The following is a 14,878-nucleotide window of genomic DNA, read 5'->3' as shown; positions in this document are numbered from 1 at the left end:
CCTGTGTTGCGAAGGTAGCAAATACAAAAATTGCTTGCCTGTCTTTTTGTAAGTTGATTTTAAATTATCAATTTTTATTTTTTATTTTTCCCATAAATTGCAGATACAATTCAGGGATGCTGAATGGAGAAAGGGCATAGCCCCACATACATGAAGGTGCCTTCATCCCCACTTAAAGTTACAATTATAGCCTACAGAATTTGCTTATATTAAGTTACTGTATTTACATAAACATATTATTTACACAATATTCACTGGATCTATTCAGCATTCAAGTAATTCTACACACACTTCAGCTAGGCTTCACACACACACACTCTCTCTCTCTCTCTCTCTCTCTCTCTCTCTCTCAACATTAACAGTAGGTAGTTCTTTTGTATGTGGGGAGACTTCATTCCACAGCCGAGCAGAACGAATAAAGTAAGCAACTTTGATATGATGCTGTTCTTGCAAGTGAAAGGAAAAGGGACATACCTCGACCTCTTTGAATGGAATGGTAGTTGAGCTGTAAGCCATTGGAACAGTTGATGTGAACATTACCTGCGAGGGATTTTCTCAGAAGAACAATATCTATTTGTTTACAGGGAGCTGTTATGGGGGGCAGTGACCTGGCTGTATTTAAATGACCATGTTGAGTAATTAGTTGTTCTGCTTGGCATTGAACTCCCTCTAGTTTCGTCATGTTCTCTATTGCAGAGGGGTGCGAGGAAGGAAGCCCGTACAACAGTATTGCCCATACTAGGCCGTCTGAAATGCTTTCTTTCTAGTTCCCGGTAGAGATCTGCGGTTAAATCCCAAGTCCCTGTATGCTTTGCACCTTATTTCCTCAACATGCTTGTTCTATTTTAAACTGCAGCAAATATGAATGCCAAGTAATTTTATTGAGGTGCAAGGCATCATTTTACTCTCCTATCTAAGGCCATATGAAGATAATCAAGATGATGCTTTGATAGGAACTGGCTGGTCACTGTTTAATTTTTTATTTTGAACCAGGCATCATATTAACTTAGCCACCAATAACCAATGAATGATTTAATAAATGAGCTTGAAGTTTAGGGTTCAGATGTGTTAAGATACTGATCTTCTCCACTCAATTGTGACAGCTGCATGAAAGGGCTCAATAGCCATCTTCAGAAACCACACTTATGGACTTTAACAACCATCTTGAAGCCACTCTGTTTTCATTTAACTTCCGGAGAAAAAAAAAAGAAGAAAAAACGTTACATGAAATAATATCTGTGGGCTTTAGTACTCTTTGATAGCCAATATATTAATATAACATAAGGTTGATTTAAAAAAATGTCTAACTTATCTTGTATTTAGAGTTAAATTGTGTGTTACTTGCATATTCATTTTTCCAGGGAACCCATTTTGAGTACTGTTGAATGGGCAAATGATGATCAAGTTTCAGCTATGTGGATGAATCGTGTGCAGAATGTTGGCAAACTGGTTATTTGTGATTCTACGAGATCACTTTGTGAAAGTGTAAGTCTTGCTATGTCTTCCTTCATCATTATCATGCTGTTCTTTTCAAATGTTTCCACTCTTCTTCAGAGTTTTTGTGCTTTTTTTCATATGTATATTTAAAAATCTATACTTATATACTTATTTGTTCCATTTCCATTCCTTTTATATTACCAGAGGAGAGAGAGAGATTTATTAAAGAAATAAATCATCCATCCTCCAATGAGGGTGACCATTTGGATCCGGAATACAGTTTCAATTTCAATTGAGTTTAAAAATATCAATTTTATCATTGAAGCTGTCATCTCCTTTTTTTCCCAGGGTTAGTGGGGGAGGAATGTCAATCACGTTTTCAGGTACAGATGGAAGTGAATGATTTGCAGAGATTCCCTCAGTATCTGTATTGCTATTTTTTCTAACTCGCAGAATGGAGCTTTCAAGTTTTGTAGGAAGTTCGATGTCTGACTGCTCCGAATAGCAGGCCTCGGACAATTCACTGATCGATAGGTATTTTATACTTATATGAAAGGTAAGGCAAGCAAGAAACATAAGTAGCTTACTTTTCTAGGTCCACATCCCAAGCCTGATCCAGATCCCTTTCAAAGCGAATGGTGGTATATAAGACCATCGCTATAATGTCCTCTCTGTTGATGGCTATGATGTCCGCCCTCTGATTAGAGTCATCGGTAGAGACGCAGTGAACCTCCTCGTGCACCTCCCATCCATGCTGTCTCAAGCCTTGAGCAATCGACGACCTTACACGGTGGTGGCGCATTAGTTCAGTGCTCCGGCAGAATCCCAGCACATGTCCAAGGGTTTCTGTCTAGTTGCAGCCATTTTGGCGGCAACGGGTTGTGTTGAATGACCTACCGGGAACCGACCTGACTGCGGTGAGAATGCATGTCATCTTCAGTGCATTTATGTATTCAGAAGAGGACAGAGGTGATTTATGAGTCATCCAGGAGTTTGCTTTCAGGCAATCTGAATATAACACTACTCCTTTTCCTTTATGTGGTAGCTGGCACCACGACTGAAAGGATTGATTTCTCATCATTTCACATAGTTTTCTTCTGTCAATCTTTGGGGGGGAGACTTTCTTTTTTTATGTCAAGTCTGTGGAGTGCCATATCTTGTTCTTCAGGTAACTTCCTTATGGATAGTAGGTGAACGTCCTAAACATGGAGTAAGTGATTACAAATATTGTAATGCGGTATATTAGCTTACCATTCTGTGGAAATTATTCCCATCCCTCTGACCTTTCTGGCACTATACAGCATCTAATTTAGAGTATCGTCAGGCAGCATCATTATTTCTTTTACAGAACTTCTTATAATTTTGTCCAGATCTTTAAGAAAAGTGTCTGATAGTTGTGTCAGAGGGGCACATTGTAGAGGATAGATCAAACCAGGCCAAACAAACTTGTTAATAATCTTGATCTTTTGCTCTGGTTTTAGAAGTTTTGTTTATACCAGATTATTTAAATTGGAAGTTATTGTGCTTATTAGTTTATGTCTGTCAAGAGAGATTTCATTGTTGAAGTCAATTCCTAAATACTTGATTCATTCATTGTTTGCTTTTATCGATGGGATTATTGATCCTTCGACTGTAGTGATGTTTCCTTCAGTTAATTTTCCTTTCTTCAGGATTATAGATTTGCTTTTAAGAGGATGGATATGTAAACCAATTTCTGCAAAGCTACTTTCAGCCAAATTTAACAAGGTAGTAGCATCATTTTCAGTTTTGCTGAGTATGACTAGGTCATCTGCAAAAGCAACTGAGGATAATGGCGGTAGATCATCAGATAAAATATAGCCATAACATCGGGATATGTCATGGTCAGTCAGTAAGTATAAGGGGTAGTCAAATAAAAACCGAACACCCACTACAACATGACCATGGAATGGTTTTATTCAAAAGTAATTCCCACATAACAAGACATAACCCATTTATCCCACTGGGAAATGAGCCAATCAATTCCAGTTTTGTAGAAAGAGGTAGGTCGCTGATGGATCCACTACCACACCTACTCTTGCACTTCCTCGTCCGAATGAAACTGATGTCCATGAATGTCTTTCTTCAGGTCACCAAAAACGTAAAAATCACAAGGTGACAGATCCGGGTTGTGCGGAGGATGTTGAAGTATTTCCCAACCAAATCACTGAACCATAGCCTTTGCCAGATTGGAAGTATGGGGGCAGGCATTATCATGCAACGGGATGGCTCCTATTCCGTGGCATTTTGACTTTATGGCACATTACAGTTTCTGCAAAGTGTCCTCATAGCGCTGCGCATTGATTGTCGTTCCACACTTGAGGGAGTCGACATGCAGAGGCACCCTGCAGTCAAAGAAGGAGGTCATCCTGACTTCACCAGAACTAGTGTGAACAACTTTGGATTTCTTTGTTGGAGGAGAATTGCGATGTTTCCATAGACAGCTTTGTCGTTTGCATTTGGGCTCAAAGTGGTGGCACCATGTTTCATTCCCAGTGATGATATGGGATAGAAATGCATACGGTTCCTTGTGGTACCACTGCAGATGACTCAGACATGATGCCATTCTCTCAATCTTTTGTCCCGTCAGTTGATGCGGAACCCACTGCATGCAAATTTTGCGGAAATGCAAGTGATCTTTGATAATCGCATGCACAGAGCCATGGCTAATGCCGACCTGAACACAAATTTTTCCTCCGTGATTCTTCGATATTCCCAGATAAGGCCATCATTCCACTCTATCACATCAGGAGTAATGGCTCGATGGGCCTGTCCTGGACGTGCATCGTCTTGCAGTGATGTGCGCCCTTCTCGGAATCTTCTATGCCACTCATGCACACTCATCACGGACATTCAGTGTTCGCCATACACAGTAGACACGTGACGATGAGGTTCACGTACTTCAGCTCTCACAGCTGGACTAACACAGTACACCAGTCCATGCACCAACAAAGACATAACCCAACAAGAGTTTTCACTACACAGTTCTCATATCACAGCGATGCCAGTGTTGGTACGTAACAACAGTCTTGCCATCTTTCATGTGGAATGTGTGTTATGGAGGGTGTTTGGTTTTTGTTGGACTTAAGAATTATGCCACTTCACCCACCAGTTATACCACACTACATCCATTGTATTAAAATGACACTTAAGTTTACTTGAGACAAAAATGTTAGGTATAACTGTTCTTGATATTAAGGTATTTAATCAATCAACTTTTGCATCATAGCAATCCGATAAGTCATTTTCATTTTACAGACACTGGATCTTCAAGAAAAGCATGGATGGTTAGATTTATTTGTTCCGCCCAAATTCTCATCAGATGGATCTAAGATAATACTAATTTATCCTCATGAACAAGATGGGGGAGTTGGTGCATTCCGTCATGTAACAATGGCAGTTCGTAAACCTTCAGGAGTCCAGTTCAAACCTCTAACAATTGGAACATTTGTTGTGACTGAAATTTTAGCATGGGATGAAAACTCCCATGAAATGTAAGTATGTTGTGGAGCAGCATGGGTCCACTAGTTATTATTATTGACCTATTATGTGTTCCATGTTTTGTTCCTATCTCTCTAAGTGTAAGAGAGGCCCATGAGCCCTAATTTCACCACTGCTAAAGACCTAAATAGATATATGATTTAATATGTCATATCTAGAGTACATTTGCTACAAATAATGCAACAGTTAATAATTTCATGAAGTAGTTATATAGTGTTTCTGTGGTGCTTAACTCATGAGATAGTGTTGTGTCAGCAAAATGCATGTGGTGTATGCAGATTGGAGGTCACTATTATGAAGGTTAACACACAAGGGACGAATCAAATCATATATAGAAAATGAGGTACATGAATTGGAACACGTAGAATGAGCACAATGACATATCAACATCAGAAGAGGGAGCAATAGGAAAAAGAGAACATAAAGATACCAAAAGAAAGAAAAAAATTTCTTCTTCTTCTCCTTCTTCTTCTTCATATACTGTCATTTTCAGCTTATGTTGGTGAGTGGTGGAAATTGAGAAGTTTCCAGTTTGGGGAATGAACAGGTATACAGTTCTGCATAAGCTGAGTGAGACAGGTGGTAAAACACTGGCTTCCAAAGTCCAAGTTTCCAGGTACAATATTACTGAGATACATCAACCTCATATTGGTAGATTTATTGGCACGTAAAAGAACTCTTTCAGCACAAATTTCTGGTACCTCTTTATCCTCGAAAACTGTAAATATTGTTAAAGAGATTTAAAACTATTAACATTAGTAAACCTTTTCACTGCTAATATGTTGAACGACTATCAGAACCCTCCATGCTGAATTAGTTTTTAATATAAAGTCTACAAATACAAGGTGTTTCAAAATGAATATCAGGGTTTTAAATGTCTGTAGTGCTTATTACACTGAACTTACATTTTACATCAAGTGAAAGAGCAACTCAAACAGTTTGTCCTGCATGTGTTCAATGTGAGCACCATTCATCACACGGCACATATCGAGTCGATAACCGAGTTGTTCCACACCTTGCTCAGTGTGTCGGGAGTAATTGTTGCAACAGCTGCTTCAGTCCTGTTTCTTAAATTGGTTAGGTCAGCTGGCAGCGAAGGTACAAACACACAATACTCGATAAATCCCCAAAGGAAAAAATCGCATGGCGTCTGATCAGGTAAATGTGGAGCTCTGTCATGACCTCTTTGCAAAGACAGCCGGTGTTTTCAAACTTATGATACCATCTACGGATGTTATTATCACTTGGAAGATTACAATGTAACTTAATAGGAAACACACGTTGCACTGTAACTACAGACTCAGTCCTTGCAGAAATCTTTCTGTTTCCCAGTCGCCATCTTTGTTACTGAAATTGAAAGATGAGAATTTCATTATGGTCCGTATTGAACTGAGATCACAATTAAAATTCATAAAATTATGTAATGGTTCCACCTTTTCAATTCATGTAAACTTAGTAATGTAAGGTTACATCACAAGTTGATCATAGATGGTACCGGTATCGACCCTAAGTTCCAGATCATCATCAGCCGATCACTTAAAATCAGAGAAATAACAATGCACAGATAAATAAACAGTAATGTAGAAGATATAGTTTTTTCACCAGGCATAAGTTCGTATGGAGCAGTATAACACATGTGGCTGCAGCACTGTGTTTTAAAAGTTTTTAAAATATTGAAGAGAAGAAGAATAAATAGCTCAAGGATCAGTATTGTAATCGTATGCTTGATGTATGAAGGTGCTGATGATTAGTCTTGTAATGCAGAAAGAGTTGACATTTAAAAAAAAATGTGAAGAGAAATAAGTAAAAATGTGCAGTATTAGAACAATTGAGAATCATAAATGACAAACGAAGGTTTCTTGAAGATGAGCGCTCAGGCAGTTCTTGAGGTGGTGAACTTAGGGTCAAAACCGGTACCGTTTATGATCAACTAGTGATGTAACCTTACATTACTAAGTTAACATGTATTGAAAAGGTGGAAACCATTACATAATTTTCTTAATTTTAATTGTGATCTTTGGTACTAGCGCTACTAGCTGTTAGACACAGGAACCAGTGCATGCGCACAGGTATGAAAGCATTTTCTAACAGAAGACAGAGGACCAGTGCATGCGCACAGGAACAAACACTTGTAGAACAAACTGTTTGAGTTGTTCTTTCATTTGATGTATTATTTATAATTGTAAGTTCAATATAATAAGTACTTCAGAGCCTTGAAACCCTGATATTCATTTTGAAATGCTCTGCACATGAAATATATGAAAAGTGAGCAAAAATAGTAAGAAATGTCATCTAAACTGGCAAAAGAATTCCACAATACCTTTCAGCTTTATTATCTTTTTGCACAAAAATTAAGGTAAGGTAAGGGTTGTTCTGCCCGAAGGCAGGTCCGAACCTCCGCAGAGGTGTTCCTGAGCCGGAGTTTACGTGCAATAGGGTGGCCAGTTCCTTTCCGCTCCTCCATTCCCTTAACCCCCACCAACAGCGTGTGGCAACCCATCCAACTCCTGACCACGCCCAATGTTGCTTAACTTCGGAGATCTCATGGGATCCAGTGTTTCAACATGGTTACGGCCATTGGCGCACAAAAATTAAGGACAGATAAAATCAGGGTTGTACAATAGAGCCAAAAATACGCTATCCTATAAAATGTTTGATATTTAATCACTGATATCTGAGTACTCATCTTCCTATTCAAGAGCATTCACAACTTTTGTAAGTTCATACTCAAAAAGCACATGTCATCCACTACTTGAAGCTATTTTTATAAGCCCTGAACACAGGTGCTTTCCGAGACTACCAACCTCGGTTGCATACTAAGCTGCGTGCATTATTTCAGATATTTAACAGCAGAGAGCTTTAAAATGCAGTCTGTGTTTTGACTTATGGTGCATTAAGTTCCTAAAAGATGTAGCTTGCTGCCACTCAAATTTGAAAACCAAAGAAACTTGAAAGGTACTTATCTATTTTCTTTCCAGAAATTTAGCTAAAAATTTCTGATGAGATATCTCGGACGTAGCAATGTAATGGTTAAATAAGAATGATTGCCTTGGTGCCAGTACTTGCAGAGTTTTGAACCATACAAATTTTTACAAAGTAAACCTCTTATAATTGCATCCTTTTACACAACTTTTGATTATTGGATTGCTCCATGTGTCCTTAAAGTAATTGAAATATTTTAATGTTTCAGTTATTTTCTAGCAACAGACCCAGAGGATCCTTCCAGTTTACATCTGTACAGTGTCTCAGATGAGATATCAACAGCACCCAATGCCCATAAGTGCATCTCATGCAAGTTCAGAACTCGAGACGGGAAAGGAAAATGTCTCTACAACAATAAAGCAGCTTTCAGCAAGAACAATTCATTCTACATGCACAGTTGCTCTGGACCTGATATTCCATACATCAGCTTATATAACAAGGTATGTGAAACTCTCATCCAGTGGCAGATAAATAATAGGTGACTTCTTTGTGTTATAGAGGCTCGTAATATCGCCAATTAATAGGCAACATTTTGTACACATTTTCAGAACAAACATAAGTTTTCTTAAAATCCATCAGTGCATTGTGTAAGATCCTGTGCTGCTAGTTAAAAAGGCTCAGCTGTCAAGGCAGTCTCGCAGTTCCTATTACTTATACATACATACATACATACATACATACATACATACATACATACATACATACATACATACATACATACATACATACTGCTGTTCGGAGTACCTGTACGGATTGGAGCTATGGAAAACAAATGCACCAGGAAAATTTGCGTAAGAGTGCAAAAGCTTATTAACATCAAAGTTGAGAAAAGTTTCCAGACTATATCTAATGAAGCACCATGTATCATTACAAGACTGACACTTATTGTTATTAAAGCAGAACAGAGTACAAAATTATACAGTGTTTTGAAAGAAATGAGATAAAAATAATTTAATAGATCTTGCAGTGGGAATTGAACACAGATTACATCCAGCAGAAGACATTGCAAATTAGTGAGTTCCACATATCTGAAATCCTTCAAATATTCACAGATGGAAGCAAGAGTGACATCGGAGTTGGTTCAGGAGCAGCTATATTTCTGGAAAATAAACTTTAAAGTTAAAATTTAAAATGGATAAAAGATGTTTGAATAATCAAGCAGAACAGTTGGCAATTAAGAAAGCACTTGAATCAATTGAAACATTGGAAATATATTTCGGAAAGCCATGATATTCACTGACAGTAAAATAACAATAGACTTATTAAAATGTAATAACTACAACTACCTTATTCACCAAATCAAGATGAAAGTGAAGATTCTTGCAAGTAACAAGTGGAAAAATCAAGTTCACCTGGATTAAGACTCACGCTGGGAGCTACGGTAACTAACCTGCGGATCATCTGGTCTAGGAAGCAGCGTACGACAGTGAAATTATTGACTGTTACAGCAAACTTCCTAAAAGTGTTTTGAATAAGGAAATGAGAGATGATAGCTTAAGAAAATGGCAGAGTGAATAGGATCAAACAATGAAGGGTTCAGTAACAAAATAATTTTTTTTTCCCAGTGTAATAGACAGGCTTATAAAACTGGAAGCTACATATGCAGCAGAAACACTCTTTTACCTGAATAAACAATCAAAGACTGACAGACTTCAGAAAATTGAAAGGAGGATTGGAAGAACCTGCATCAACAAAAAATACCAGAAAGATGGACAGTGGCGGTTAATACCTAACAAAGTCGTGTACAAAGAGCTAGAACCCATTACAGATACTATGCGTAAGAGGAGACTGGGATTCTTTGGACATATCATGCGGATGCAGGATTAGAGACTTCTGAAACAACTAGTACAACACAATCTCGTCTCAAAAAATACCACAACAGGATGTAAATGGATCAGAGAAGTAAGAGAGGATCTGAAGGAAATAGGCCTTACAACAGAAGACACCACAAATAAAATAAAATTGAATACAAAACTCAAGAATACAAACCTCCGCTTTACCCTTACACAAAACAAACCAACAACACGCACGTTTTCAACTGAGGAAAGGGCACGAAGATCGGAGCGTCTGAAGAAGTACTGGGAGGACCGCAAAGCCTGAACAATCCCTTCTAAGAGACCTAAATGACGGACTGACTAAAGTGATCCTATGTGGTCATAAAAGAAGAAGAAGAAGACAGGCTATCGCAACATATTTAATTAACACCAAATTTCACCGCAGTGGTAATGGATCATCGGAAAATTAAGATTTTATTTTCATAGTTTTTTTAAATTTTAGATAATCTCATACGTCCATGCAATGCCAGTGACCGAGTTCAATAGCTGCAGTCACTTAAGTGCAGCCAGTATCCAGTATTCGGGAGATAGTAGGTTCGAACCCCACTGTCAGCAGCCCTGAAAATGGTTTTCTGTGGTTTCCCATTTTCACACCAGGCAATTGCTGGGGCTGTACCTTAATTAAGGCCACGACCACTTCCTTCCCACTCCTACCCCTTCCCTGTCCCATCGTCGCCATAAGACCTATCTGTGTCGGTGCGACGTAAAGCAACTAGCAATGCCAGTGATCAAACTGTTGACCATTTATTATTTTATTGTGAATTACTTGAGAGAGAAGGAAACATTTTAATTAAAGATACTTTAGACACAGTGAGCAAAAGTAGTGAGTCAAAAATCATTTTAAACAGTTTTTATGTCTCATGAACTCGATTGTATTTGAACAACTGTTAAAAAAAGGATATACAGTAGTTTTGTTTACATTATTATTATGTACATTAAGCATGTATCTCACATGTAATTAGAAAATTAAGTTATATTTGTAACATGATTACTTAAAAGATGTAGTATTACTGTCATGTAATGGGACATGCTGTGAATCTTCAACATCAGGCTATTGCACCTCTTTGGCTGCTGTGGACAACAGCAATGTAGCTTTAGATGTCACCTGCAGATAATTGGTTAAGTGACATTCTAACTGTAGTCTATGAGGTTCCAATATAGACTTCTCATTTTTATGACATATACGTACAGTAGTGTATTATCAAGCCTGTTCAATGCTTTGAAGATTGTAACTTTAATTTGTTTAATCCTACTGTGCTATGATAATATTAGTTGACAAGTTGTAAGCTCCTGAAATAGCTCTGTAGTTAGGTTTATGTGAATAGAGTGTAGCAGATATCTTGCCTAGCAGCCCTTCCCTCAATTCCTGAAAGTTAGGCTGAATAAATTAATAGGTCATAAGTTACAAATTGTGAGCCACTGAGGTAGATCTATAGAGTTAGGCCTATAAGAACAATGTATCACCATTAGCACCTGTGTCAGCTCCTTATAGTTAGTCTCATATAACCAATGTATAGCCGCCATCTTGCCTCAGGAGCCCAAGCACAGCTCTGCCGAGTTAGTCCCGTAAGAGCCCATGTATATGCAAAAGCCCCTGTGCTAGCTTATACTTATTATAACTACTCACCTCCTATACTGATGGGGGCTGAACTTTGACTTAAACGGCATCCAGAGTGTCACTGTTCATCTCAGTGACCCCGAGAACTATGGATTCAACACTATTTTAGACTATTTTTATATGCTACCCCCTTCCCACTCTTGGCTTACCCCTGACAGTAAGTCATAAATGTACCAAGTTTAGTTGAAATTGCTCCAGTGGTTTAGGAGGAGATGTGGAAAAGTACTTAAGAAAACATGGTGGCATGTTCCCATCCTCCTATATACAGCCATGGTCATGAACCTCCTAGCAAGAAAGGTACTTCATAAAACATAATGACATGTCCCATCCTCCTGTATACAGCATTTCTTACCGGACTATCGTGATACAGAGTAAGTCACTGTTGCCTAGCGACAGTCTGTCCTTCAAGTCGATCCAGTCTTGGTACAGATTAATTACATAAAATTACTCATCATAAAAAGTACTCATTGGATTTCATTCAAACTACTCCTTAAACCCTCGCAGGAGTACTAAGAACAAATTGTGAAATTTTTAGTGAAATCGGTCCAGTAGTTTTTGAGTCTACTTGAGATGAACAAACAAACAAACATTTTTATATGTAAAGAAGATTTCACATTAAATTTGTTGTATACAACGAACTTGGTATACAAGGCACAACATAAAAGTTTATTGCTTCAACACATTTATACAATATGTACATGAAATAAAATGAAACTTTTCTTGAAGCTTGTTGAGTTGCACACGTTTAATGTTAATATAAGGTATAAGGCTGAGGGCCTGAAAAATATTTACATTAGTACCAATTGAGATTCCTATGTACATTCAGTCTTGTCTTGATGAGAGAGTCTGTTCAAATGAGAGAATGTTCTTGATAGTTGAAAACTATCGGTCATGTATAATAACAAGTGGAACTTGTAGACAGAGTTCGTATTAGCAGAATGCTAACAGGAGGCATATAACTTGCAAGGAACTTGCATTTAATGTTCATTTATAGCAGAATGCTATGATTGAAGTCGGAGCACTTAAGGGGACTTGCGAGAATAGCAGAATTCTTGCATAGGGTGCTCGACATGGCTACAGGCTGCAGGATGAATGAGGCAATGTCCAGAGGTGAAACCTCATGGCCAGGAATCAGTCCACCTATTCAGAACACATTTTTAAGAGGGTGCCTCCGTGTCTGACTTGCAGTGTAGTCTGGTCGTTGGACACTGTGGGAGTCTGGAGAGGCGAGAAACGTTGCTCCTTTTATAGTTCTGGCTGATGTCACCGACGATCACATCAGCGCACTGCAGTCTGCCTCGTGGTCTCTGGAAACGTCCATGTTCGGCGGGCTGCGGAACTTGGAGGCGCGGAGGACACACACAACAAAATTTACTGTACTGTATTTAAAATAATATTATTTAGTTTTTATTTAACTATTACATGTACGTATTGTTTACATACTGTAATAAGGTATTATGAAGCCTCTGTGCCTCAGGCAGCAGTGCGCCGGCCTCTCACCATTGAATACCATGGTTCAAATCCAAGTTACTCCATGTGAGATTTATGCTGGACAAAGTGAAGGTGGGACGGGTTTTTCTCCGGGTACTCCGGTTTTCCCGGTCATCTTTCATTCCAGCAACACTCTCCATTAACATTTCATTTCATCTGTCAGTCATTTATCATTGCCCCAGAGGAGTGCGACAGGCTTCGGCAGCCGGCATGTTTCCTATCCTTGCCACTAGATAGGGGCTTCATTCATTCCATTCCTGACCCAGTCGAATGACTGGAAACAGGTTGTGGATTTTCAATAAGCTATTATATAGCTTATTATAACTTCAGAGAACTATTCTATAATTCAGAATTTCACTAATTCCGCCCAGATCTTGCCCCCATTAATTCAAAATAGTGAGGGTTTACTGCATTTACATTTAAGATATGCTCATATTATGCTTTTTTCATCATCCTGTGAAGATTTCAAAATGCCTCCTTTCAGTAATGTAGCATATCAATAACAAAATATTGATATATTTTGAACATTTTGAGACAATGAAATTGTGGTTAACACCATGTTACATGATCCCAGCAGACAAATATAACATGTTACCTCACCCCAATATCATGTTTTCCTTATTTCAAGGTACAAACTGTTTGATCCTAATGTGGAAAAAATCTTTTAAATCTACTCCTGAATCATTTTACATGTATGATTGTAACTAAAATTTCAGATTTGAGTCTCAGTTTATATTAAATAAAATTATAATCTTTCAGAAACATGAACGATTAATGATATGGGAGGATAACCAAGAAACACGAGATTTACTGGAAGATAGAGCATTACCTGCAATTCATCGTTTCCCAGTAGAAGTTCCTGGAGGGTTCAAAGCTCAAGTGCAAGTGATGTTACCTCCAAAAATAGACACATCTGGGAAAACAAAATATCCTCTTCTAGTTAATGTGTAAGTATCTTATATAACTCAGTCCCTGTATAAAATGAAGAATTGATCTCTTTTTCCTAGGTACATGAATATTAATAATAAGTAATGGAACAAACATGTGTCAATGTGGAATTATAGGGACATGAGTTGGAACTCTTAATAGGATAAAGACAATGACATATTAATATGTCATGTCGATATACTTATATATCCTCTTTCCCAACTATTTTATATATTACTAGCAATTACCTGTGGCTTCGCTCGCGTGGATTTCGTAATTTGATCAAAGTAATCGTTCTTCGGCATTGTACTAAGATATTATCTGAAAATTACTAAAGTATAAAAACTCACCCAAAAACTGAGTATCATTTACCCCAGAAATTCTTTGTAAACCATTTTTGTGGTATTACCTTTTGGGGCTAAGACGATCATGCGACATAGAACTGTACATTTGAGAAACAGTCTTCTCTCAAGTCGAAAAAATAAATACATGTTCCTTTATTTTTAAAGCAGAATCCAAATACCCACATCTGTAATATCTTCAGTTTGTGAGATATACATAAGTATCCCAATAAAAAGAATTCATCCTCTTGATCCGTCCTTCCCCCCACCCCTGCCTCCATCTAAGTGTATTTTCCGAAAACCAAAATACATGTTCTTTATTTTTAAAGGAGGTTCCAAACACCAATTTTCACATCTGTAACATCTTCAGTTTTTAATATATAAGTATCCTCATAAAAATAATTCAACTATTTTTCACTTCTTTTCACCCCCGATAAGGCCTTTTCTGAAAACAAAAATGTACAGGTTCCTGTATTTTTTAAGGACTTTCCAAATACCAAGTTTCTTTTCTCTAACATGTTAAGTTTTTGACATATAATGTAGATATACCGGTATTCATTCGAAAAATTCACCCGCTTTTCCACTTCATTTCAGCCCCTTAAATGGATTTTCCGACAAAAATACGTGTTTCATTATTTTTAAAGGAGATTCCAAATACCAGTTTTCATGCCTGTATGTGTGTAACACCTTCAGTTTTTGAGATAAATGTATACTCGTAAGAAGAAATC

At 37.8% G+C, this 14,878-nt stretch overlaps 1 protein-coding gene and 1 long non-coding RNA gene across 2 annotated transcripts in view; one reads left to right on the top strand and one right to left on the bottom strand.

Moving 5' to 3' along the window:
• The window catches only part of LOC137500402 (uncharacterized), a 66,830-nt gene that overhangs the window by 2,007 nt on the left and 49,945 nt on the right, over window positions 1-14,878 (bottom strand). The window lies entirely within an intron of this gene.
• Window positions 1-14,878, top strand: part of ome (dipeptidyl peptidase 4 omega) — a 545,964-nt gene that overhangs the window by 493,862 nt on the left and 37,224 nt on the right. The window contains exons 9-12 of the mRNA XM_068227167.1: window positions 1,362-1,485; window positions 4,714-4,949; window positions 8,147-8,378; window positions 13,642-13,829. Coding sequence (XP_068083268.1) covers window positions 1,362-1,485; window positions 4,714-4,949; window positions 8,147-8,378; window positions 13,642-13,829 — 780 coding nt within the window. The remainder of the gene's footprint in view (window positions 1-1,361; window positions 1,486-4,713; window positions 4,950-8,146; window positions 8,379-13,641; window positions 13,830-14,878) is intronic.

Source organism: Anabrus simplex, chromosome 4 (genome assembly GCF_040414725.1).
Source record: "Anabrus simplex isolate iqAnaSimp1 chromosome 4, ASM4041472v1, whole genome shotgun sequence".
Lineage (NCBI taxonomy): Eukaryota > Metazoa > Arthropoda > Insecta > Orthoptera > Tettigoniidae > Anabrus > Anabrus simplex.
Note: the sequence above shows the minus strand (reverse complement) of the source record. Positions and strands in the feature narration are given on the sequence as shown.